Source organism: Plecotus auritus (assembly GCF_963455305.1).
Source record: "Plecotus auritus genome assembly, chromosome: 11".
Classification (NCBI taxonomy): Eukaryota; Metazoa; Chordata; class Mammalia; order Chiroptera; family Vespertilionidae; genus Plecotus; species Plecotus auritus.
In genome coordinates, this window is record NC_137777.1 from 27,274,774 (window position 1) to 27,301,854 (window position 27,081).

At 40.7% G+C, this 27,081-nt stretch overlaps 1 protein-coding gene across 2 annotated transcripts in view; it reads left to right on the forward strand.

The window, feature by feature from the left end:
• The window catches only part of DEPTOR (DEP domain containing MTOR interacting protein), a 148,463-nt gene that overhangs the window by 67,910 nt on the left and 53,472 nt on the right, over positions 1-27,081 (forward strand). For both annotated transcript variants that reach the window (XM_080647262.1, XM_080647261.1), the window contains exon 4: positions 7,230-7,408. In XM_080647262.1, coding sequence (XP_080503388.1) covers positions 7,230-7,408 — 179 coding nt within the window. The remainder of the gene's footprint in view (positions 1-7,229; positions 7,409-27,081) is intronic.

The following is a 27,081-nucleotide window of genomic DNA, read 5'->3' on the forward strand; positions in this document are numbered from 1 at the left end:
TGCTGAACAAATATTTATTAAACACTGAATATATACCCCCTCCCTGGGCTGGGTTTTCTGAGAAATTAAAAGCATTTAAGATGAGGTATCTATCCTTCAGAAATTTCTAGTTTAGCTGGAGGGGTCAATATAGTGCATTAAAAATGGAGAGGATATATAAACCATGGTACTGTCTTTAAGTTCAAAAAAAGAGAGAGATCTGTACTGATTGCTTTTTTTGGTTGTTTTGGTTAATCCTCACCCAGGGATATTTTTTCCATTGATTTTTAGAGAGTGGAAGGGAGAGAGAGGTTGTGGGAGAGAGAGAGAGAGAAAGGTCGATGTGTATCTCATATGTGTTGGGGCCAGGAATCGAACAGCAACCCAGGTATGTGTCCTTGACTGGGAATCAAATCTGTAATAATTTGATGCTGGGGCTGACACCCTATCCATTGAACCGTACAGGCCAGGTCTGTATTGATTGCTCTTTAGTTGGAGTACTTACTTTTTCTTTTTAAAAAAATATTTTTATTGATTTCAGGGAGGAAGGGAGAGGGAGAGAGAGATAGAAACAATGATGAGAGAGAATCATTTATCGGTTGTCTCCTGCATGCCACCTACTGGGGATCGAGCCCGCAACCTGGGGAATATGCCCTGATGGGGAATCAAACCGTGACCTCCTGGTTCATAGGTCGATGCTTAACCATGGTGCCACTCCAGCAGGGCTAGTTGGAGTATTTCAAACTGGGGTTAGTAATTGACCTAGCCTTTTAACACAGAACCCCACTCTCTCATTTAGTGCCTTTATGCAAATGAGAAACAGGCTCCCTTTGACCTTGCCTTCAAGCTGGTGCAGTCTCTCACGTCTTTGAGGAACTGGGGCTGGATTTTGGCTCTTGTGTTTCCCTGAAGCCAGGTTCTCGGGTGCAGTGAACAACTGTACAATAAGCCCTCCGCCCCCCATTTTTTTTTAAAAGAATAGTTTGGATTTCCCCAAGAAAAAGAAGGAGGGAGGATGTGAGGGAATAGCCTTAGTAAGGAATGAAGATGAAAATGAGCTTTTCATTCAGTGTATAATGTGGAGACAAGTGAAGGAAGGTAAAGGATATTTGTTGGCAAAGAGTGTAAAATGCTGTTTTTCCTCCCTTTCCCTTACCTTTTCCAGTATGTAATATTTTTACTCATAAATATTACCTGACCAGCTGTCTGTTTACTAGTTTCAAACCTAATTATTATGTCAAACTGTATTACGTCTGTTCTATAGATAATAGTGTAGAGCTCTGAAATACCAGTGCTCATGTCAGCATTTCTCCCTAATTAATACTTTCTTGCTAATCATGTAAGTCAATGTTATACATTCCAAGTGTATGTTGGAAGCATACATATAAATACATAATCTGTACTTTGGGAGCTACTTTATTATATGGGGAATTAACCTAAGTATTTTGTGAGGAACAAGTCATCTGGTTAAACATAAACTTAACCTTAACATTACTTTTTTATTGATAACATTTCCCCCAGTTACAAAATTCGTACACTCTCTCTGGGGAGTAATTTGAGTAATAGAGAATTCTATTAAGAGAGAAAAGAAAAATTATTCATACTTTACCCCCAGGGGTGAGTAGCACTTTTACTATTTGGATGAATGCATTTTTAATTTGTAATAGTTATTATGTATATAGAGTTGTGTGCTTTGCTTTAAAAATAATATATCATTACATTAACATATGACTTTTCTAAAAGCATTTTCTCTAAAATCTAAAACATCTTTTTGGCATAATAGCCCCTGGGTCATTTTGATTCCCTCTCTACCTTATGCCCTTGTATACCATTCACAAATGTTCCCACGTTATATAGGGCCTTTTCAGCTCTCTTGAAATTTTTTTTCAATGTACAAGGAGATCGCTATCAGCTGCTTTCTATTCCTGTACTGGCCCCTAAATGTAGCAGTTCCTTCTATTGTAATGCTGCCTTCCCCCGGGGTAAAGAGAGCCTGGGAAATCTGAGTCACGTATATCCAGGAAAGGTTGCAGTCAGCTCACATGCACGCTCAACATCTGGTGAGTACTTGCATGAGGTGAGTAGTGTTCATGCCTGACACCTTGAAAAGCCTGTGGCTTTATGTCCTGATTATAGGCCAGCACAGGACAATTTTGACTAAAGATGAATTTGTTTCATCAAATCTAAGAGTTTCAGAGCATCATACATATTTCTGATGACTAATTAAAATGAAATTGTTATTCTTGTCTATGGAAATACAGACACAATCTAATTCATTTTGCCACAAAGAAAGGTGTTTGGCTTTATTGGATAATGGCTCCATCTAGAAAACTTTTTATCATCATCATCATCACCATCTTCATCATGGCTGAAGTGTATTCAGTGTTTATGGTGTAATGGAACCATGACTGAAGCCTTTTCTGCACTATCACACTTAAGCTACACAACTGCTCAAGGATGCACCATTATTATCCCCATCTTACACTTGGAGAAGAGAGTCATCTAGCTAATAAGTGTGCAGAGTTAGGATTTGAAGCTATGTTTGCCTTTAAATTGAATGCCTCTAAAACTATCCCATACTTAAGTAAAGTAAAAAATATTAAATAAATGAGGAAGAGACAACATAAAACTGTGAATGAGCTATGCATACTGGAATTACCTTTCAGTTGACAAATTAAAATAAAGCCGTATAGTAGCTAGTCTCCAGAGATGGCCCCAAACATTTCCACCTTTTCCTATATGTGCATATTGTTCTTTCCATGAAGAGATGGTACATGTGTCCCTTCCCCTTGAGTCTGCTATGTGTCTGATGCTTTAATAAATGTAATTCAAGGCAGTTGACATCTGTGTCCTTTGAACTTAGGCATTAAGAAGGCCTGGCATGGTTGACTGATAATTGACAAAAGTGCTAGGATAATTCAATGGGGAATGAATGGTCATTTCAACAAATGGTACTGGGGCAAGAGGATAGCTGCGTATAAAGGAATGAGGTTGGACTCTTACCTCATGCCTTGTAGAAACATTAACTCAAAATGGATTGTAGAACTAAATGCAAGAGCTAAAACTATGAAATAATTAGATAAAAACTTAGTAGTAAATCTTCATGGGCTTGAGTTAAAGAATGGCTTCCAAAAGGTGACACCAAAAACACATGTGACAAAAGAGAGAAATGGATAAATTAGATGATATCAAAATTAGAAACTTTTGGACTAAGGCAATGGTCGGCAAACTCATTAGTCAACAGAGCCAAATATCAACAGTACAACGATTGAAATTTCTTTTGAGAGCCAAATTTTTTAAACTTAAACTTCTTCTAATGCCACTTCTTCAAAATAGACTTGCCCAGGCCATGGTATTTTGTGGAAGAGCCACACTCAAGAGGCCAAAGAGCCACATGTGGCTCGCGAGCCATGGTTTGCCTACCACTGGACTAAGGCAATACCACCAAGAAAGTGAAAAACAAGCCACAAAATGGGCGAAAGTGTTCGCAAATCATATGTCTGATAAAGGACTTGCATCTTGAATATACAAAGACCACTTAAAATTTAATAATAAAAAGACAAGTAACCTAATTTAAAAGTGGGGAAAGGGTCTGAATAGATATTTTGCACAAATGGACAAATAAGCACATGAAAACATGCTCAACATCATTAATTATTAGGAAAATGCAAATCAAAACCACATTGAGATTCCACACCTACTAGTATGGCCGTAATAAAAAAAGAAGAAAAATGATAACAAATGTTGGTGAGGGTGTGGAGAAATTAGAACTCATATTTTACTGGAGGAATGTAAAATGGAACAACTACTTTGGAAAATAGTTTGGTAGTTTCTCCAAAGACTAAATAGAGCTACAGTATGACCCAGCAATTCTACTTCTAGGTTTCTATCCAAGAGAAATGAAATGTACGTCCACACAAAAATTTGTATATGAATGTGGTATATCCAACTCTCTTTGTATACCAAATACCATTGAATTGTACATATGAAATGTTAGTTGCATGGTAAGTGGATTATCACCACAATAAAACTACAAAAATGTCCTGGCAGTACCTGCATCCTCCCTCTTCAGCTCTGCCTCAGTGTTCAGCCTGCCTCACCAGAAAGAAAGGCTATGTTAACTTAGGAGCAACACAGGGCCAGACACCCCGGTCCTGGCCACCATCTGCCTGCAATTGCATGAGTTACCTCCAGCAAGACTGATAGAGGAACTGCCCAGTTGAGCCCCAGGCAATCCACAGAATCTTGAGATATAATTAAAGGGTGGTTGTTTAAAGCCACCAAGTTTAGGGGTAGCTTGTTATGTAGCAAAACATAATTGGAACAAGTACTAAATCAAATTTTTACTTTAACACTGTGACTACATATGAATACTAAAATCAAATCCCATGAAAGGCTTTGTCTTAAAGAGAGGAACCTGACTTGATTTTAAGAGGAAATGAAATAAGGAAGAGCGAAGGGTGGTGGTGCATGTTTTAATAATGTGCCAAGCTGAGCTAATCCAGGCAGGCCTGCCAACTGGTCGCTTTTCTTGGCAGCAGCAGCTGACCAACCACTTGTCTGGGGGCCACCAGCTACTTAGCAGGAGCTCTAGAGGACTGACAGATCATGTTTCTGATTATAAGAAGTGACACCAGTAAACTTGCATCCACTTGTTCTCCCAACACCCTGAAAGGAAAATCGCTGAGCTGGAAGAGTGGTTAGAAACAGAGATAAAGGCCAAGCGTCTGTGTCTGCATCTTAAATCGCTAAGGTGGAGACTTTTGATTCATCTCACCTCCACATGAGTCATCCTAGGGGGTAATTTTTAATTATTCTCTTAGAGAATGATGCATAGCAGGGCAATGCATAGAAATGAGTTTCATTCGTTAATTCAGGAAATACTTTTTGAGCACCTATTGTGCTAGAAACGTCTGTAAACCTTTTTGTCTAAAAGCTTACAATTATGAGTAGGCTATTCCCCTAGGGCTCTGAAAAGGGACTTGGAAGGGGCACGTGGTCCATATTTGTGGAACTGGAGACAGCTTCTTAGAGGAAATAATGTATGAAACTGGAAATCTTGGGAGGCTAATTTTAGTCTATTTTCACTCCAAAATACCTTATTTGAGGGTCAAAAGAAATGAAGAAATGGTGGCATTCCTATTTGGGCATAGAAATGGGCTCTTCAGTTCTCCTTTCTAGAGTCCCATTTCCAATGTAGGCTCCAGGTCTATGTGGCTTTATTCCATGCAGTTTATTTCCAGAACTTTCCAGTATTTTCTTCTTTTCTTTAAAATTTATCTTTATTGTTGAAAGTATTACAGATGTTCCCTTGTGTGTTTTTTCCCATTGACCCCCTCAACCATGCTCCTGCACCTCCCAGGCCTTCACCACACTTATGTTTGTGTCCATGGGTTACACATACTAGTATATGCATATAAATTCCCAGGTTAATCTCTCCCCACCTCACCCCAGCCTTCCCTCTGAGATTCCACAGTCTGTTTCAAGCTTCTATGTCTCTGGATCTATTTTGTTCATTAGATTCCACATCTGAATGAGATCATGTGATACTTATCTTTCTCAAACTGCCTTAATTTGCTTAGCATAATACTCTCCAGGTCCATCCATGTTGTTGCAAATGGTAAGAGTTTCTTCTTTTTTACTAGCTGCATAGTTTTCCTTTGTGTAAATGTACCACAGCTTTTTCATCCACTCATCTGCTGATGGGCACTCAGGCTGTTTCCAAATCTTAGCTATTGTAAATTGTGCTGCTATGAAGATAGGGGTGCATATATTCTTTCTGATTGGTGCAGAACCTTCCAGTATTTGTTCATTGTTTTTTCAGTACTTTCTGAGTGGTGTGATGTGTCTGTTTTTCTGGGTTTTTACATCTTTTTGCCATTGCCCATTGGTATGAATGTTATCTCTTCCTGTAAAACAAATCATCCGCAAACTTAGTAGTTTAAGACAACAATAATGTATTATTTCTCGGGATTCTGTGGGTTTTGTGTTGTTTCCCTTATTGGTTTCATCGCGGGCTCATTCATATGGTTGTTGGAGAGTCAGCTGGGCAGGAAGGTCCGGATAGCCTCATTTACATGTCCGAGAATTGTTGCTGGCTATTGCCTGAGCATCTCTGTGACCTCTTTACCTCCAGTAGGTGGGACTTGCTTTCTTACAAGGTGGTCTCATCATGGCATTACAAGGGGGTGAAGGTGGGAGCTGCAGGTTCAGTGCAGTTCACAAAGCCAGCCCAGGTTCAAGGGAAGGGGAAGTGGACTCAGTCTCTTGATGGGAGAAGAAGTGAAGTCGTATTGGAAAGAAGCATGAGACTAGAGAATGTCTTATGATTTTGTCACTTGTGTTCATGTATATGTAGCATTTGTCCTTTCCATCTTCTAAGAAGGGCCTGGTTATTATTACATTAAATATAATTCTTATAGCTCACACCAACTCAGTTGTTACTAACCCTGGGAAAGCAGCCTTATAGCTATTTCTTTCCAGTGTGTGAGTGTGTGTGTGTGTGTGTGTGTGTGTGTATGTGTATGAGAGAGAGAGAGAGAGAGAGAGAGAGAGAGAGAGAGAGAGAGAGAGAGAGAGACATTGATTTGTTGTTCCATTTATTTATGCATTCCCTGGTTGATTCTTGAATGTGACCTGACCAGGGATTGAACCCACAACTATGGCGTGTTGAGACGGTGCTCTAACCAACTGAGCTATCTGGCCAGGCTCTTGTAGCTCTTCTTGTAAGGGTGGTAATCTCATCATGGGAGCCCCGACTTCATGAAATAATCACCTCCCAAAGGCCCCATCTCTAAATACCATCACATTGGGCATTACCGTTTCAGTATATGAATTTTGGAAAGACACAGACCTTCAGTCCACAGCAATATAGAACAGCAATTTGGGAAATGGGCTAATGCCTTTGGGAAAGAAATATTAGCCTTTGTAGAAAGGTAGGGTGGGACTCGGTCAGTAAATTGTAACTCTTCTTCAAGATGGCTAAACCGAATGCAATCTGCTAATGCTAAAGTTTCCATGGCATTTTCAGTTTTTGGTTTTTTTTTCCTAATTACTAGGAGAAAAAGCATCTTGTTCACATCTGAAGCAGATCCTTCTCTTAAAAATTACATTTGTGGCAGCACCTGACAGCCATATCTGTCTGTCTGACAACTTGGCTGTGATGCCACACAGAAGCCTAGGATGTGGGATTTCAAATGAGCTCTTCTCCTTTTGTATAGGTTTATTTTTTGTCCCTTTTTCCCTCCCAGGCTGATGAGCCCTGAAAACACACTCCTGCAGCCCCGGGAAGAGGAGGGGGTCAAGTATGAGCGCACCTTCATGGCATCTGAATTCCTCGATTGGCTGGTTCAGGAAGGTGAGGCCACCACAAGGAAAGAGGCAGAGCAACTATGCCACCGGCTTATGGAGTATGGCATCATACAGCATGGTGAGTGTATGGGTCAGTTTTTGCTGTGGTAACAAGCAAACCTGAAATCTTCTGGATTACCACCATAAACATTTACTTCTCACTCACAGGTCTATAAGTCAACTGTGCCTTTGCTTGGGCTCAGCTTAGCTAGAGGTCAAGTTCCATGCCGTCCCATTTTGGGAACCAGGCTAAAGGAATTTCCACTCTTTGGGATATATTGTTTTTACAAATGAGGGCAGAAGCTAAAGAGGGCAGGCAGATCCTTGCAGCATCTCTAAAAAGTTATATTCGATATGATTTAACATTACTACTACCATACTCCAGCTGACTACAAGAACTAATCTGGTCAGGTCTGAAGGTGAATTAATGCCTCTCACAATGTTGGTTGCAAGGGGAGAATGAAAATTTGCTGAAATGGAGAAGGGGCTTGGGGGAACTGGGTGGAAAATGTGAAGTACAAATTGGTAATTGCAAAATAGTCATGGGGTTATAAAGTACAGCCTAGGGAATATAGTTAATAATCCTATCTAATAAAGATGGAATATGCAAATTGACCATCATTCTGTGACAAAGATGGAGTGCCCACAGCCAATAGGGAGGGAATATGCAAATTGATGTGACAAAGATGGCAGCGGCCAGGCCAGGATGCTTGCATCATCACCCTGCCCTGGCCATTCTGGGCCTCTGGGCAGCATGTGTGCACAGGTGTGGAGGGGCCAGGACGGGGCGGGACACCTGCTATGAGGGGGTGGCGGGGGGGGGGCGCGGGTAGAGGGAGCTATAAGAGGGTGGCAGGGCTGGAGCAAAGGTGGAAGGCAGCTCCGGCTGGAGCGAAGGCAGAGGCCAGAGTGAAGGCCCGGGTCCCGGGTGCCAGAGGGAAGCCGGTGCCAGTAGCCAGGGGAAGGAAGGCCTATTCTTGCACGAATCTTCGTGCATCGGGCCTCTAGTATTGCAATAACTATACATGATACCAGGTGGATACTGGAAATATCAGGGGGGGAACACTTTGTAAAGTATATGATTGTCTAACCACTATGCTGTATACCTGAAATCAATGCAAAATAATATGAATGTAAACTTAATTGAAAAATATATTTTAAATTAAAAAAGAAAGAAAATTTGTTGAACCATGCATGGTAGGAGCTGCCACAGTGAAGAAGTAATCCAAATGAACTTCATAAAACTTTCACTTTTCTTTTTGGGCTGAATCATAATGATGCAATATAACCTATGGCTAAGAACTATATTAGTTATCTATTGCTGCATAGGAAATGACCCCAAAACTTAATGGCAGAAAATAATAGGAAATAATATTTTCTTACACAGTTTCTGTGGGTCAGGAATTTGGGAGTGACTTAATTGGGTGGATTTCTCTTGAGGTCGTCATGAGGTTGTAGTCAAGATGTCACTGGGCTGTGGGACATTTACACTATGGAATACTATGCAGCTATAAAAAAAAGAGGGATCTCTTACCCTTTGGGACAGCATGGATGGACCTGGAAAATATTATGCTAAGTGAAATAAGCCATTCTGAGAAAGACAAATATCACATGATCTCACTTATTTGTGGAACCTAATGAACAAAATGAGTTGACCAACAAAATAAGATCCAAAGCATGGAGGCATGGAACAGACTGACATACCTTGATGTGGGGTTGCAGGGACAAGAAGAGATAAACCAAAGAACTTATATACTTATATGCATAGCCCATGAACATGGGCAATAGGGTAGTGAAGACCTCTGGGCGGGGGGAGGGGGGAGTAAGGGCTGAGAGGAGGGAGTTAAAGGAGGGGACAACGGGAGATATCTGTAATACTATCAACAATAAAAAATATATATATAAGAAAAAGATATCAGTGGGGCTACCTGAAAGCTTAACAGGCTGGATGGAGGATCTGCTTCCACAGTGCCTCACTTGTGTGCCTAACAAGTTGGTGCTGGTTGTTGGCAGGAAGTGTCAGTCCATTGCTGTGTAGATTTCTTCATAAGGCTGCTTGAGAATTCTTATAACATGGCAACTTGGCTTCTTTTAGACTCTAGGATCTAGAGCAGCCGTGGGCAAACTACGGCCCGCGGGCCAGATCCAGCCCGTTCGGCTGTTCTATCCGGCCCGCGGAGCCGAAAGAGCAGAGGGTTCTCTTGCTCTCCCCTCCGCTCCTTTACTTTGAATTTATATTAGTTCACACAAACACTCCATCCATGCTTTTGTTCCGGCCCTCCGGTCCAGTTTAAGAACCCATTGTGGCCCTGGAGTCAAAAAGTTTGCCCACCCCTGATCTAGAGGAAGTTGTCCAACAGAGTGCAAGACAGAAGCCATAGTGTTTTCTAACTGAGCCTAGACAGTCACACACTGTCACTTCCTCAGTACTCTATTGCTTACCAGGTCAGCTCTATTCAGTGTGAACACCAGGAGGCAAGGATCACTGGAACCATCTTGGAGGCTGGCTGTCACAAGAACATAATCTCTGGAACCTCAGCTCCACCAGTTATTAGCTACTTACCTCCTGTCATCTGTGAAATGGGAATCCCTGCATAGAGTGGTTGCAGGAGTATATGGGATTATATATAAAATACTTGGTTCAGTGTTCTGTTTTTAATAAGTGCTCAAACATTTATTAACATAACGGCAAGGTGTAGGCTCAGAATGGTGAGAAAAGGGCTGGGAATCAGATAGGCATTTCAGCCTAAGACAAGTTGAAAGAGTATTCTGCTACAATACTCTTCCTTTGAACTCCCTGCCCCATCTTCTGTGTAGGCCTAAGACGTCTATTCCCAAGGTTAGGAAGATAACAGTGGAATACAGAGAAAGATGAAAGAAACTTTTGAAATTACTTGGAGCTGTGTTTTACAAACAGCAGATTGCAACTCTTTCTTTATTGGGCTATGAAATAAATTTAGAAAGCCATTCCAGCAATAAAAATTATTTTAAATAGACTAGACTAGACTCTTACTACTCAAAGTGTGGTCCATGGACCAGAGTGTCACTGGGAGCATGATAGAAATGCAGACTCTCTGATCCTGCCCAAGTTCTGCTGAATCCGACCTACATTTTAGCATGACCTCCAAGTGATTTGAATGCCCATGAAAGTTTGAGATGACCTGAACTGGATTTAACTAGAAAATATCAGAGCCTATTTTATGTAGTAAGATTAAGTATTACTTTGTAAAACTTTAATTTCAGTTAAATATACACTCTATAAGCATATAGACATGTTTATGTGTGTATTGATTAGCAGCATAAAAACTGTGTTGGAGTCAAGTATTTTGAAAGCCACTGATCTAGAGGCATTGGTTAGAAAGGCACTGGTGTATTCCAGGGGGTTACTCCTATTCAATATTGCTTAGTCAAACTCATAACTGTTTATTATGGCCTAATATGTCTACTGCTGGGTTAAGTGCACTGCGGGTGGAAGGTAGATAGAAAAACATAGTGCCAGTGTGGTACCTGACCTTAAACAGTTTATAGACTTTTGGGGGATAATAAGATGAATATAGAAGCGATTAGAGAACAGTAGAAGATGTATTATATATTTTTTATTCATTTATTCATTCATTCATTCATTCATTCACTCATTCAATACTATGTCAGGCTCTATTCTAATAATTTTTACACATATTAACTTATTTAAGCCTATTAAACTCTTTGAGGCAGATATTATTATTTTTTATTGTTGTTAAATTTGTGTGTGTGTGTGTGTGTTAAGAACACCTAACATGAGGCCAATCCTCTTAACAAGTTTTTACATGCACAACATAGTACACAACTATAGGGCAGGTATTCTATCATCTCCATTTTACAGATAAGGAAACAAAGACACCAGTAGGTTACATAATTTGTATGAGGCCAATTGGGTAGGAATTTCCAAATAGATATTACTGCTAATACATGTGAACTCAGAGTTGGTTGGGATGATGGAGGTTTTCCACAGTGAAAAATGGTGTGTTTGGGTTGGAGTTAGTTCTGTCATTTTGGCTCCAGAAAGAAAACCTGGTGGCACCAAATTCTAGGAGGAAACCAACCCTTTCTGCTACAATTTACTGACTGATACTGCACATCTCGACTTCAGAGAGAAGATAGAGGATGCCATGAATTGTTTCCAAATGATTTCCAAAGAGTGAGTAATTATACTTCAACTAGTGGCCCAGTGCACGAAATTCGGCCTGCACCCTCTCCAATCTGGGACCCCTCGAAGGATGTCCTACTGCCAGTTTACAGGGATCAGGCCTAAACTGGCAGTCGGACATTCCTCTCGCAATCTGGGACTGCTGGCTCCTAACTGCTCATCTGCCTGCCTGCCTGATTGCCCGTAACCACTCTGCCTGCCAGCCTGCTCGCCCCCAACTGCCCCCTGCCGCTGGCCTGCTTGCCCCCAAATGCACCCCCGCCAGCCTGATCACCCCCACTGCCCGCCCCGTGCCAGCGTGCTCACTCCCAACTCCCCCCCCCCCGTTGGCCTGCTCGCCCCCACCTGCCCTCCCCACTGGCCTGCTCACCCCCAACTGCCCCTCTGCTGTCCTGATCACCCCCAACTGACCCCCACTGACAGCCTGCTTGCCCCCAACTGGCCCCCTTGCTCGTCTGCTCACCCCAACTCCCCCCCCCCCTTGCTGGCCTGATCACCCCCAATGGCCCCCCCACTGGCCTGATCACTCACAACTGCACTCCCCTCTTGGCCTCTAACCACCTCTACCTCGGCCCTGCCATCATGGCTTTGTCCAGAAGAACATCCGGAAGGTCTCCTGGAAGGTCTCCCAGTCTAATTAGCATATTACCCTTTTATTAGTATAGATTAAGTATAAGTGTGTAATGCTATAAACATAAATGCCATAAAATCGCAATGGAAAGGATAGAATTGGGCATTATTGGTAGAAGATCTTAGCCATAGAAGTTTGCTTTCTGTGGTTTTAGGAGGATTTAATATTCTCTCCATATAGAAGTCGGAGTTTCTAAGGGAGTTCCAGTTTCCCAGAACAGTCGTTCATTGCTAGATCTCAAGTTCTAACTGTAAGCTAGGCAAATGTGGCCACCACTTATTTTATGTTAGAGCTAATGATGAATGCCATGTAGTGTCTTAAGCAAAGCTCTGAATTGTCCAGCTAATGATTAATTTCACAGGTTAAGCATTAAAGAAAGTCATCCTTCAGACTTTGAGTAGATTTCTGAGTAAGAGTGGTTCCCTAGATTGAAACCGGCAGACGTAAAATCAGGCCCACTTATTAAATCGTAACTAGCTTCATTTACAAATAGTGAATGATGCTCTATAATTAAGGCAGAACTAGTTAGATGATTAATTAACTGGTATGCACATGTGTGTACATATATATATATATATGTGTATATATATATATAAATGTATGTATATATGTACATATTTATGCTAATATATGTATGTTGGCCATGTATGTTCATATTTATCTAGCTGTTTCATTCATTGAGGTTTACATTGTACCAGGCACTGGACTAAATACTTTATATATTTTAATATATTATGTATTTAACATGTATATGCTTCACATATATGACATGTATAATCATATTAAATCTTCAAAGCAATTCTATGACATTGGTATTATTATTATAGTTTTACAGTAATACAACTGGAGTTCAAAAGCCTTCTAGATATTTAACCAAGGTTGCATAGCCACCCATAGCTACCAGTCATTGTGCCTTAGAAAGTTTTCTTTGGCCCAGAATGTGTATAATCAGGTGTGGCTGCCTGACACACTGGAATGAACATGATCTTTGGAGGGACACAGGCAGGATTTAGTTCCCAGCTCTTTCACCTACTGAGTGGCCATGTCAACATCTCAACTCTTCCATTCCTCAGGTTATTAAATTTATGAAATTAGTGTCACACTGTATACCTCTGAGAATTTTTTCTTTTGTTTTTGGAGAGCCTATGACCACCCACATGTACTGGAAGGACTCAACATATAGTTGGACTCATAGCTAAGATTTATGACAGTTAAAGGATACAGAGAAGGATCCACAAGGGAGAAAGACATATCAGGTGTTGTCTGGAGAATCCAGGCCCAGGCTTCCTCTGTTCTCCTTCCTAGGGCCACACCGATCTTGCTCCTTCCTTCAGCAGGGACATGTCTGCCAGCATTCCAGACTTTCAGAAGGAAAGCACATGTTCTCCGTAAATCACAGTGTTTGTACAAACATGCTAGGCAGGCTGGTACAACAGAACCCAATGCCCTAGGTGGACAGAGTTGCCTTGTCAGTTAGTAACTTAGGGGCTCTGTGGGAGGCCAAGTTCTCAGATGCTAGTATTGGGCCAGCTCTACAAGCACGCCCTTCTGATTTGGGGCAGCTGTGGTAACTCTTGCATAGAGTTGCTGTCAGAATTAATGATAGTAGTTGGTAAGGCTTTTAGCACAGTGTCTACCTCTATGGCCCTCCAAGGCTAACATTGCGTGTAATCTGATCAACTCTGAATAACCGTTAAAATTTATAGAGCTTCTTATACACCGGTTACTGTTCTAACCCCTTTACTCATTTACTCATTAATTCCACTCAATAACTCTGTGAGTTAGAAATCACAATTCTCATGTTTAAGATGAGGTTAAGTAACTTGCGGAAGACAAGAGTTTATAAATGGTAGATTGAAGATTCAAAGCAAGGCAAATCACTAAAGAAGACTGGGTGCTAATTATGAGCTGTACTAACCAGGAAAAAAAAATCTCAACTTGTATTGCATCAGCTCACACAGTCTGGCAGATATTGCACCTATAAAACTGTTAGCCTGTAAAATAAACAAGATTCTTTCTCCAAGCAGTCATCGCTAGGTACCTTGAGAATTTTGTGTAACTGTTGCAAATGTGATGGACATATTTCTGTATTTACATAAACTCTCTCCTTCAACTGTGTTAGCTGCTATGCAGCTATCTTATCCTTAAATGGAGGGAGATAGAAACCAGATAGTCACGTGGGGAAATTGTTCACAGCTGCAGCAGCTGACCCTGAATAATTGGGCTACTGCTGCTGTGTCCAGGCGTATAATTTCCTCTTTCAAAGATTTAGTCAGAGCACTTCAACAATTTCAACACTTCATCAAGCCGTCTTTCTTTTTCTTTTGTTTAAAAAATATATTTATATAACATTTTGAAATACGCAAAGCGGTTTTACACATATTATCTTTTTAGTCCTCCCAGCTGCTTGAGGGTGGTTGTGATGATCTCATTCTCCCTTGGAAGACAGTAGCTGAGACATTGGCTGTGGTGGCCATGAAGAAACGTGGGGGCTATAAAGAGAGCGAGATGCTGGGTCCAGACAGGAATTACCCATCTTTCCAGTAATGGAGATCACTGACAGAGTTCAACCTAAGCCTGGAATAGCCAGGCCAAAGAAAGAAAGAAAGGGAGAGGGAGAGAAGGAGGGGTGGGAGGAAGTAAAAAGGGAAGGAAGGAAAAAGCACAGATGTTTGAGGCTAAAGTAAAAATTGCAGCTTGCCCAGTTTGAAAAAAAATTATTCTGACACATCTTAAAACAGTGAGGAAGGCTTTGTTCAAGACTGTTGCCATAGGAGTATTGCAGAAAGGGAGGTGAATACAAGAACAGGTGGGGATTCATAGCTGCATAGCAGGGTGAGGTGGTCAGTGGATGGACTTTATTAATAGGAGGCAGCAAGGGTAAGGGGATTCTTGCTAAAGGCAGAGCAAGGACTTAGACATTAAAGATGGACGGTAAGGAACCTGATCAAGAGTGCTCAGATATCCATGGTGGGGGATTCCCATAAACTGACTTAGCAGAATTCTTTGCTAAGACTGACCTTGGGGATCCAGGTGCCAGGAACTAGTGACCAAGGGGAAATAATTTGTAGCTACCTACAGCCAGGTAAATGAGCTCTAGCTGTTTTCTGCTTCTACAGTGGCTATCTCCAGGATTAAGCTCTAGAGAGTGACACTGATTGGCTGAACCTGGGCAGGTGGGTATTGTTCTACATATATTTTATATATATATATATATATATATATATATATATATATATATATATATACACACACACACACACACACATATATATGTGTGTGTGTGTGTGTGTGTGTGTGTGTGTGTGTATGTATATGTATATATATTTACGCTAATAAAAGAGAAAGATGCAAATTGACCGTACCTTTGCAATGCCCCACCAGCCAATCAGGAGTGAGTATGCAAATTAACCCAACAAAGATGGGGGTTAATTTGTATACATAGGCACAGATTGGCAGGGGGCAGGGCGGGGCGGGACGCTTGTGTCATCGCCATAGTGATGACGCAGGCATTCCACACCACCCCAGCCACTCTGGGCCTCTGGGCACCATGGGAAGGCAGGGCCGGAGCGGAAAGGTGGTGCCAGCAGCCAGGGAAAGGAAGGCCCATTTTTGCACAAATCTTCATGCATTGGGCTTCTAGTATATATATGTGGAGGAAATTCTGTTACAACAGAGAAATGAGTGCTTAGCAGACTAAAACAACAGACAGATGACAGACTTTTTTTTTTTTAACTGCTGTTAGTTTATTTAGTCATCCTCCCAAATTGGTGCACTTGGTATTGTTACCCCTGTTTTAGATGACAATGTTGAGGCTTTTGCAACTAGCATAATCATTCTTAGCTCCCATGTTAGACTCTGAATAGAAAAAAAAATTAAGACAGGGTAGAATATATTCTCTTAATCTATCTTCAATGATGTTTTGAGCACAATCTTATGTCAGCAGCCTTAATCTATGTGTGTGTGTGTGTGTGTGTGTGTGTGTGTGTGTGTATATATAAATATACACATATATATGTATATATATGTATATATATGTATATATGTGTATATATATACACACACACACACACACACACATATATACATATATACATATATATACACTTTCTCAATTTAGAATTTCTGGGACTTTCCCCACTTTCCCTCGGATATGGTTTGGCTCTGTTTTACTTTTTGTTATAGTTGAATCCAAAGCAGCAAGGCAAATGCACACAGCCAGAAAGCTGTTGCAATGTAAACATAAGGGAACAAGGTTGCTTGTTAGTCAAGGGCTCCCATGTTGGCATACAGTATGGTGTTGATTTTGGTTAACGTAAAACAGGTCTGTAGCTGCACCAAGCTTTACCTTATAGAAAGTGTGAAGGGAATGAGAGATGCCTTATCTGATGTAGTCTGCCAAGAGAAAGAAGTGTTATGCACAGAGAACAAAGGTCTTTTGTGAACAGTGTCAATATTTCTCTTCTTACTTGACATCCTATAACTCTTTGCACATGTACAGAAACTGATCTAATAGATACAGTCCGTGTGTGTCTGTGAAGCCTGGGCTCCTACCCACTCCTGCTTCACACCGACAGCTTGTCACTCAGTGTCCCCTGTTGGACGTCATCCTCAGTTTGCCCACACGCTAAGTTTTTACAACAGTATGGGGAAGTCTTAAAACACAAGCCCACAATCCATGCGGTTGAAGTGTATCTAAGGTATGCAATTGTGTCTTTTTTAAAAAATATATTTTTATTGATTTCAGAGAGGAAGGGAGAGGGAGAGAGAGATAGAAGCATCAATGATGAGAGAGAATCACTGATTGGCTGCCTCCTGCATGCCCCACACTGGGGATCAAGCCCACAACCCAGGCATGTGCCATGACAGGGAACCGAACTGTGACCTCCAGGTCCATAGGTCAATGCTTAACCACTGAACCATGGCAGCCGGGCTACAATCATGTCTTAAGTGCCAAGTTTGGCCTTATGTGGTCATGTGAGGACTCAGTGGGATTTCAGTGGTCATTTTTAGTGGGACATAGAGGCCAGGGTCTCAGGTTCATTAGAACATATCAGGTGGAATGGACAGTTCAGACTGCTGATTCTGACATGCCTTTCCCTTTCTCCTCCTGGTTGAGAAATACTGCGGTGGTGTCAATTCTGGTTATTTATGGGTGTGAGCTTGACCATAGCACACAGGGTGGGACTGGAAAGTGGGACAAAAAGTTAAGAAACTCTCCTTTAAGAAATGAAACATCTCCATTCTGTTTCCTATCACAGGAGTTTCTTCCTAGCTCTGACCTTGTGTCATTCTTGAGTGAGCCCCTTGCATTGGCCCCTTCCCACTTGGAAGCTGGGAAGTTTGGCCCTGAATTCCTGTCTTGGCTCCAGGCTCTCCTTGGGCAGTTACAATGATTATTTTCGCAGCCATTTCACCCTTGCTGAGCTGCTGTCTTTCTTGGTTCTTCCTCTCGCAATTCTCCCACCAGCCACTTCTGGCTCTAGATTCTTCTCTGCTCTCTTTAACTCAGTTTCTCTTAGCTGATGTGCCCACCAGGTCCTGCTGTATTTCATTTCTCAGTCTCTTATCTCAGAAATCTTTGTTCCCCTGTGGCCAAGATTCCTGAAAGTTTATGGAGGAAGCACCTTATTAGCATATTTTCCGGTGCCAGTTGGAGACCCCAATAAAGCTGGGTGCTAGCCACACACATGTCCGGAATGGTGACAGTTCTCCCTTCCCCAGTGATTTCACAGTCATGTCTTCTTTCTCTTCTGATTTTTAAAATATTTCCTTTGATTTTTAAAATATTTTCATAAGTCAGAAATAGCTGACTGCTATCATTGGCTATTCTTTTGCCCAGGAAGTAGTTACTTAGTACAGTGGTCGGCAAACTCATTAGTCAACAGAGCCAAATATCAACAGTACAACGATTGAAATTTCTTTTGAGAGCCAAATTTTTTAAACTTAAACTTCTTCTAACGCCACTTCTTCAAAATAGACTCACCCAGGCCGTGGTATTTTGTGGAAGAGCCACACTCAAGGGGCCAAAGAGCCGCATGTGGCTCATGAGCCGTGGTTTACCGACCACTGATTAGTACATTGCCCCAAATTCAGGAGCAATAATGTCCTGGTCTTCCCTGTGGGATCCTTTGGATTTGTGCTGGCAGCAGATGGATGTTATTCATGGTGCATTGGCATGATTGCGACACTGTCTGCCAGAGAGCTATGGGTCCCCATATGTTGGTTCATTTTACCTATTTGGATAAAAGAAGTTACTGTAATTTCTTTTCCACAGGTAGGAAAGTGAGGCCCAGTGACAGTCCAGAACCAGTTCTGTCATGGGGAAAAAGAGCTGATTTGCTGGAAGGCATATTCTCCCCGCAGTACTTTCAGCCTAATCATTCTTGACCTCTGAGTCAAGCATATTTTTGTAACAAGGTGTGGGCTGCAAATGAATAGAAGGTTGACCCTTGTCTTTTAAACCTTTGATTTCCTATCTCTAGACCTGAGTTTGGAACAGTGTCAGGATTGTGTTTTGCTACAAATAACAGAAAGCGTAGTAATGACTGTAATGACTACTGTGGGGAATCCTGGGCTGACAGTGAGGTGGGCGTGGGCTCCATCCATCTCTCTGTCCTGCTATTCTTTGTGAACTTTGAGTTCTGAGTGTGCCTCCTGGCTGAGCTTAGGGCAGAAAGAAGATGGAATGACAAAGAGGTAAAGGGTAAAGGGCATCACTTAACAAGACTTTGCTTTTTATCTAGGAAGGGTTGTCCTCCGGGGATTCCCACCTACATGGCATGGGCCAGAGCTATGTCTCATGGGCATCCCTTGCTGGAAGGCAGTCAGTGAATCAGATACTCTTTGGCAAGTACTCTGCTTCTCTGAACACATTTAATGGAGGAAGAAAGGGAAAGTGGGTCTGGACAAGCAGTTGCCTTGTTGGCCACAAGGACAAATGTCTTTTATTAAGTAACTTAGTGGCCTTCCCTATGAAACATGAGCTTCTAAGGAACAGTTTTCTTCCTACACACACTGAGTTCCTGGTACCTCTAAGCTAGATTTAAAATAGGCAGGTGTAGTAATGTGAATGTCTTAGTTTTGACCATGCTTATATTAACATTAGGGGGTGCTGGGTGAAGGGTCCATGGGAATTGTCTATACTATCTTTGCAGCTTTTCTATAAATCTGAAATTATTCCAAAAATAGAAAGCTCACTGAAAAAAAAAGGTGGGGGGGGGAGTGAGATTTTTCCTATATTTTCTATTTTCATTTTTGGTTTAAAGAAGGTTAGTACATATATACTATATATAAAAGCCTAAATGACTGAACGACCAGTTGACCAGTTGCTATGATGCACACTGACCACCAGGGGGCAGACACTCAATGGAGGAGCTGCCCCCTGATGGTTAGTGTGCTTCCACAGCCAACCTCCTGGGGCCGGCAAACCTTCTGCGGTCCCTCCCCCCAGCCGGCCAATCCCCCCGTTGGCCTTAATTGGGGGCCGGCTGGCCAACCTCCCACGGCCCCTCCCCTTGGCCAGTCATCCACCATCCCCCGCATCATCCCTGATTGCCAGCCAGGCCGAGGGACCCCACCCATGCACGAATTCGTACACCAGTAAATAATATTTCTGAATGTCTGCTTCTTTCTCCTTTGAGGGTCTAGTTGCTTCACTTCCTAAGGAACTCCTGATAAATTACTGTGCAGTAAAAGCACCAACATGTTAATGTGATAACCTTTCTGGGTACAGTACACATCCTGGAATGAGCCTTTAGTGGGCTTTCACACCCAGTGGTTCCTGGGTAGCCTTTTACTCCAATACCCCAGCATCACATTGGATGTCTCTCTCTGAGTTGTTAGCCCTGCTGAATTTATCTACTTTGGGTAGAATGCCTCCTTCCCCTCACCAGACCACCTAGAGTTGCTTCCAGAACCTTCCCTGACATAGTCTGTAAAGGCATGTATTTTGGAAAGGCATCCTTCTGGCATGGACACTCTGGGCCCTTGACTGGAAGCCCATATATGGCTAACCTTAAATGAGTGTCTCTGTGAACCAGAAATTCTCATGGGCTCTATGTTGTTGCCTTGTTCCTTCATTCGTTTTACAATGAGTTAAATTGAAGTTCAGGGCAGTTAGGTAACTTAGTAAAGAGTGAAGCTGGCGTTCCACCAGGGCCATCGGAGGCCAGAGTGGTGTTTGCTGTGTTATCGCTATGTCCTTGTAATAAGCAGTTCCACCGCAATAAATATTTCGCCCTGGTGAAGAGTTTTGTAGAAAACATGCCCAGCCAAATCGCCTTCTGTAAGGTGGAGACAGTCATAAACGAGGGAAAAGCAGACTCTATTTTCCTGTGTTTGTACGCTCATCTGCCTCCACATTTGGCATTATTACATCTTTGGATGGGAGACAGTCTACTGAGGCAATTAAGGGATGGGATTCCAGAGTTAATTTGTCAGTATTTCTGTCTTGGATCTTTCAGTTAATGACTTTGGGACCTTGGGCAAGTTTATCCTGTGTAATCCCTAGTTTCTCATCTGTAAAATGGGAATAATTGTGATAGCTCTCTCATTGCATTGCTATGAGAACTAAATGATATAATCATGCAGTGTGCTTAGCACAGGGCCTGGCACAAAGTATCTCTCAATAAATGGTAGCTGATTATTATTTACATTATTGCCATCAACATCCTCATCATCCGATAGCTGTGGTGGCTAGAGCTTAATATAAGTTGGATGAACTCACCCATTATTGGTCTTAAACAGTAGCTTATACATGCTCTATGCTGACTATATGCTTGTTATATAAACCAACACTGAAGTGCTTTAATTAGGCCCTTGGATTCATGCCAACAACTCCAAAAGATCTAGAATAGAGTCACAGATTTCTTTTTTTAAAATATATTTTTATTGATTTCAGAGAGTAAGGAACAGGGAGAGATAGAAACATCAGTGATGAGAGAGAATCATTGATTGGCTCTCTCCTGCACGCCCCGCACTGGGGATCGAGCCCGCCACCCAGGCATGTGCCCTTGACTGCGATCGAACCTGGGATCCTTCAGTCCAGGGGCTGACACTCTATCCACTGAGCCAAACCAGCTAGGGCAGATTTCTTTACTTGAATTATGTATCTGAGGTATTTCATTTGCCAGACAACGTAAGTTTGTTTTTAGAACTCTCTGCACTTCCATTCTGAGCTAGTCTCTGAAAAACAGTCCCATCTCTGCAGAATCATGCCCTTTGTTCTGAATTTCATCACTAATCACAAAGAGTCTAGTCTTTGGCATGCACCCAGCTGTTATTTAATGATGTACAGAGAAGAATAAAATATAATCTGACCTTCCTACTGTTTATTACTTTTATATTCTAAACTGTGTAATCATGTCGTGTTTTGATTTTCTTCCTGCTATCTTTTTAAAAACAGAATATTTGTATTTTTCAGTTACATTTGACATGCAATATTATATTAGTTTCAGGTGTACAACGCATTGATTAGACATTTATATAATTTACAAAGTGATCACCCCAATAAGTCTACTACCCAGCTGACACCATACACAGTTATTACAATATTATTGATTATATTCCCTATGCTGTACTTTACATCCCTACCTGCTATCTTTACTGAAGTTACTTTTTCCTCTTTTCCTCATCCTGTCTACTCTCTTCAATCAATTAAATACATGTAATTAGGTTCTAACTTTCTGAATGTAAAGTGTTTAGTAATGTCAGTTAATAGGACTTTCTTTATACCTTAAAAATAATTTCCTGCTTTCATATCCTCTTCTTAATGTTGTCAGTGCTCAGGAAGTAATTATTTTAGTTCTCTGACTCACTGTTGTCTTTACCTTTTGAAGAGTTTAGTCCCAAGCCCTGTCCTTAAGTGGCATAGGCACTTAAACACAATTGCTTAATGTTCTTGAATCAAGGACTTTAGTTGATTTAGGAAACTGGGCTCTTTCAACCTCTGCATCCCTTTAGGATGGTTTGAGATGGGTGGTTATGGCCTTAAGTGCAGCTCAGATTTCCTGTGTGTGTGTGTGTGTGTGTGTGTGTGTGTGTGTGTGTGTGTGTGTGTTAATCCTCACCCGAGGATATTTTTCCCATTGATTTTTTTTTTTTTTTGAGATAGAGTGGAAGGGAGGGAGGGAGAGGGAAAGAGATAGAAAGAAAGAGAAACAATCCATGTGAGAGAGACACATCGATCAGAGCGATGGGTTGCCTCCTGCATGTGCATAACGAGGGCGGGGAATGAACCTGCAACCTAAGTACATGCCCTTTACTGAGAATCGAACCCAAGACCCTTCAGTACGTGGGCCGATACTCTATCCACTGAGCAATACTGGCCAGGGCTCAGATTTTCTTTTAAAAAGTTTTAATCTTCTGTTGTAGTTAATTCTCAATTCATGTTTTCCACCCAATGCAGGATTCAAAAGCATAATATTAGTGTTGTTTAGTCTTGATGGTTTTTTTCATATGCAGCATACTAAATGGTAGCCAAGACTTGAACTCTTTAGAAACTCTGATCTAGCAGGAGCAGGGAGGCCAAGGAGTGCACATCATTCCTGGACGGGTAAAACACCAAATCACTTTTATGTTGTTGGCAGGGAAGTTGCAGCATTTTCACTGCATTATTGGCCTTTTAGAAACACTAAGTTGGAGGACTAGGTCTGACACCTCTTTATCCTGGGAGTTTGTTGGTACTCTCACTAGTAAGTAATGCCTATAGGTCTTAAGTGTTAGGAGGAGTTACAGGGATCAAGAGGAGATAAGAAAGAAAGCAAGAGGCAGTGAAGCAAGTGGCAGCTTGGAGTGACATCCTTGGTGGCCCAGAATGATCCTTCAACCACCACTGTTCTCTGGGTGAGGTGGTGACCCACACCCACCTCTGCTGCTGTGGAATGTGGTGATGTTAAGGTGTGAATCATGGCAGCTAGTGAGGATCTTTTCTCTAAGGTGACCTTGAAGATGTTTTAGCTTTCTTTTTTAACCTTAATAATAATTGCTAACATTTATTGAGCTCTTGCTGTATGCCAAATTTGTGAAAAGTATTTTACATGTATTATCTCATTGAACTTCACAATAACACCATAAATAGGTAATATTATTCTCTCCATTTTACAGAGGTAGAAACTAAGGTATAGAGGATTAGTTAACCCAAAGTCACACAGCTAAAGTTTTAGTTTCTTAAGGCCATTGTAACAAATTTCATAAATTGGGTGGCTTAAAACAACAGAAATTTTTTTCTTGTATAGTTCTGGAGATTAGAGTACCAAAATCATGATGTTAGCAGAGTTGGTTCCCTCTGGAAGCTCTGAGGGGCAATCAATTCCATGCCTTTTTCTTAGCTTCTTGTGGCTGCCTGCAACCCTTAATGTTTTTTGGCTTGGAGTTGCATAACTCCCATCTCTACCTCCATTTTCACATGGCTTCTTGACAGTGCTTTGCAGTTGTAGTCATGACCCCATCAGCCTCATCCTTGATGACTTTTCTTCTTCCTCATTATAATAGTGATTATCCTTGTTCCCCTGTTTCAGCCCTCCTTTTACTCTACTAAATTGTTTATGTGCTTCCCAAATCCGAGACCACTTTTTTTAAAGTTTTCGTGATGTGCTGTCTAAGGAACTGCTGATGTCTGAACTTTCTCTACCCCCAACCCCCACCCAGCCTTATCACACTGTTGGATTCAGTCCACTTGTCTCGTGATGCCCGCAGTGTTATGTCATTTGCCAGAAAACATTTCAAGGATGGATGAAAGTATGTGACCTTCCTCCCTCCAACTAGATAAGTAGCCTAAAATGTCTTTTATATTCAGCTAAGCTTGTAGGGCTCAAGATGATAAGTTTTAATCCTTGGATTATAAGTGTGAGTCGAACCGAAGCCAATTTCCTCCCTTTTAGATAATCAGCTTAAAAATGTCTTTGTGTTTGCTAAAAATCACCCTAATAATTTTTAAGAGAAAAATGTAGCTACATTATCCACAACAAGAAGAAGATATCTGAGCTGTATCACTTTATTATTTTGGTAGGTTCTATGACATTTCCCTCATGCTTTCTGAAAAGTAAAGGCACACAGTGAATAAGGATCTGGTTTCTTTTACCAAATATCAACAACATTGGGAGTGTAGTGCTTCTAGAGCCCCTATTTTCCTAAACAATAAGATCCTTTTATATTTACATTCTTCAGCTTTCAGGCTATGTCTGTTTTTCCTCCTACATTATGTCTCATTTAATAGCAAGACAAGCCCCTAGAGAATTCTCCCAATGCAACAGAGAAGGCTTGGAAAGTCCCAGAAAATTAGAAATTGGATGAGTACAAAATTTGTCAGTTTTCAATTATAGCTGATAATAAGAGTTCAACTAGAATATTAGATATTAAATGCCAGCTTTGAACATTATCTCTTCTTACTTATGTTATCCTGTTTAGAGATTAAAATTCTCAAGGAACAAAGACTGAAATTTGTTAAATTATATATGTCACAACATTTACTACAATATAAAGGTCCTGTTTAGCATTGAGATCTGAGAAGTGAAGAATTGGAGCTAGCAAAATTTAGAGACAACAATTACTGTTCTCCTTAATTTTTATTTCCTTCTCTTTAATCCCTCCCCACCCCCAGAGCTTAGGTTATTTTTTCTGTGTTTTACTAAGACCAAGTTGACGATGCAGCAAAAGATTTTTGTATTTAGTGTGGAGAATGCCCATGTTGAAGTGTAGAAAGAATCAACTCTTTTCTCTCTTTGAAATATAAATGATATGCCTTTTAGCCATTGTTTATTTCTTGAGACTCTACATATGTAATTTATGGCTATGTAAAAAAAGTCTTTGGTTTTCTTAATGTAGTTACTTTCTAAAACTTCTTCTGTCTAACTCATTCCTTTAGTTCTTGCTTTCTTTTGACTTCTGAGGTTTAAATATCTTCTAGTGGGATACTTGCCAGACTTGGATATCTGGTTAAAATTTCGTATTTTTCACGACTGAAGAGGTGACAGAAATACTCATGGGAGATGGACAAAGTGTTCTTTGGAAGAAGGGCAGAAAAAAAAATACAACAACAGAAGAAATAGGTTCTGTGCAGGAACTTAAATGGCCAAAGGGTGAAGTCAATTTTTAGGAGCCTAAGAAGAATACTGTTTATGTCAGATGCCATTTAGAATCTCTTCAATAAATTATGCCATCCACAGCAAAACTATACCAAAAAAAAAGAGAGCGAAAAAAAGTGAGGCTTAAAATGGTTAGTAATTTGCCCAAATAACAACTAGTAAAAGTGGCAGAAATGGGATCAGACTGAAGTGGTCTAAGGCTAGAAACTTTGCTTTCCATTGGGTAGTATTATTTTATAACAGTTATTTGGCATAAGAAAGTTTTCAATAAAGTCCCAATCTAATTGGTTTGTTCTTGTATGAAATAAAGTCTCTTTTAGCAGACATGGGTATTGATGAACCTGAAAGGATGAGCAAATGAAAGTGTCACATTCCAATCCTGCTAGGATAGATAGTTGAGTCATGTGCACTTAGTAGGTGTTCAGATTATTGAATAACGGAATGGGCGTTAAGTGTGATTGATTGATGCTATAAGAGGATATCTCCCTGTACTCTTTCAACTTTTGTAATTACAGTGATCTATGTTATACCTAGGGTTATAATGTTGGTGTCATCAAGCTTTTAATGAGAAAGGGGAGAAAAGGACGTTTTTAAAAACAAAATAATTCATTGAAAACAATGCAAGTGATGTGGGCAATTGTCACTTCTCTATTCAGAGAGAACTTGACCACCTGTCCTAATCACGCAGCAGCAGCAGCAGCAGCAGCAGCAGCAGCGGGAGGGTGGACACCTGGAGCCCTTTGTTTCACAGAGTGTGGCTCTGGCCTGGGCACCAAAATCTAGATAAATCCTTGAAAACTGAAGTGCGGCACTAAGTATAAAATTGAATTCCCATAAACCAAATGGCAGTCTATTATCAGTAGATGATAACAGTAAAAACAACAGAGGTTATAAAATAATAAAGCTATAATTTGTTTTACTTCTAAAATGTAATTTTATTTTTTATGAAAATATAGTTAATATACAATATTATATTAGTTTCAGGTATATGACACAGTTATTCAAAATATATATCCCTAACGAAGTAATCACCACCATAAGTGTACTATCATCTGACATGAAGATACAAATTATTCAGTTTTAATAGTCTGCTTGACAGTTTGCTTAACAAGTATAGTGTAGTGTCTTACAGTCCTTGTTTTCTCTGATTTGGTCACAAGTTAAGGTTAAATACACTATTGTGGAGAGAATGTGATGAATAAGGACTATTTAAATTTAATTCTGGTATCTTATCTCAAATGGTATGTTTACTCTGTTAGCTGTCAGGGATAGAGAGCTGGGGAGGCAGAGAATGGAGAAAGGGTATGAATGAAACCTCTTCAGGCTTTAGGTGGGTAGCTAAAGCCTGAAGAGGTTAAATTAGTAGACAGATTTCTACTTCAATTAAAAATATTTTTAAAGCCCTTTTATCTGTTATGGAGTTTGGATTCAGAGTGCTTTTCTGGATTTATTTATACCAGAGTTAATGTTTTGTGCAATTTAAAGTACAAAGAGAAAACAGTAGATGTCAATAAATGTATACAGAGCTATGTATTTTCAGGCGATAATTTAAGATACTGTTGCCTGACTCAACTTTTTAAGAAAATCACAATAAACCCAGCAATGGTTACTAGCAATAAAAACTTATATAGAAAATTTTTATAGTATTATTGAATGTAGTGATGTGGTAAATTTATGTACAACCTTGACTATCCACAACAAGCCATTATTTGTAGAGATCATATCAAAATGTAATTGGCTTATCTTTGGTCCAGGGTGCACTCATTATCCCCTGAATCCAAGAATGTATTACTTCCTGTGAACATACAGAACTACCAATGAATTAAGTGTATTTATCTTTGTGGCCAACA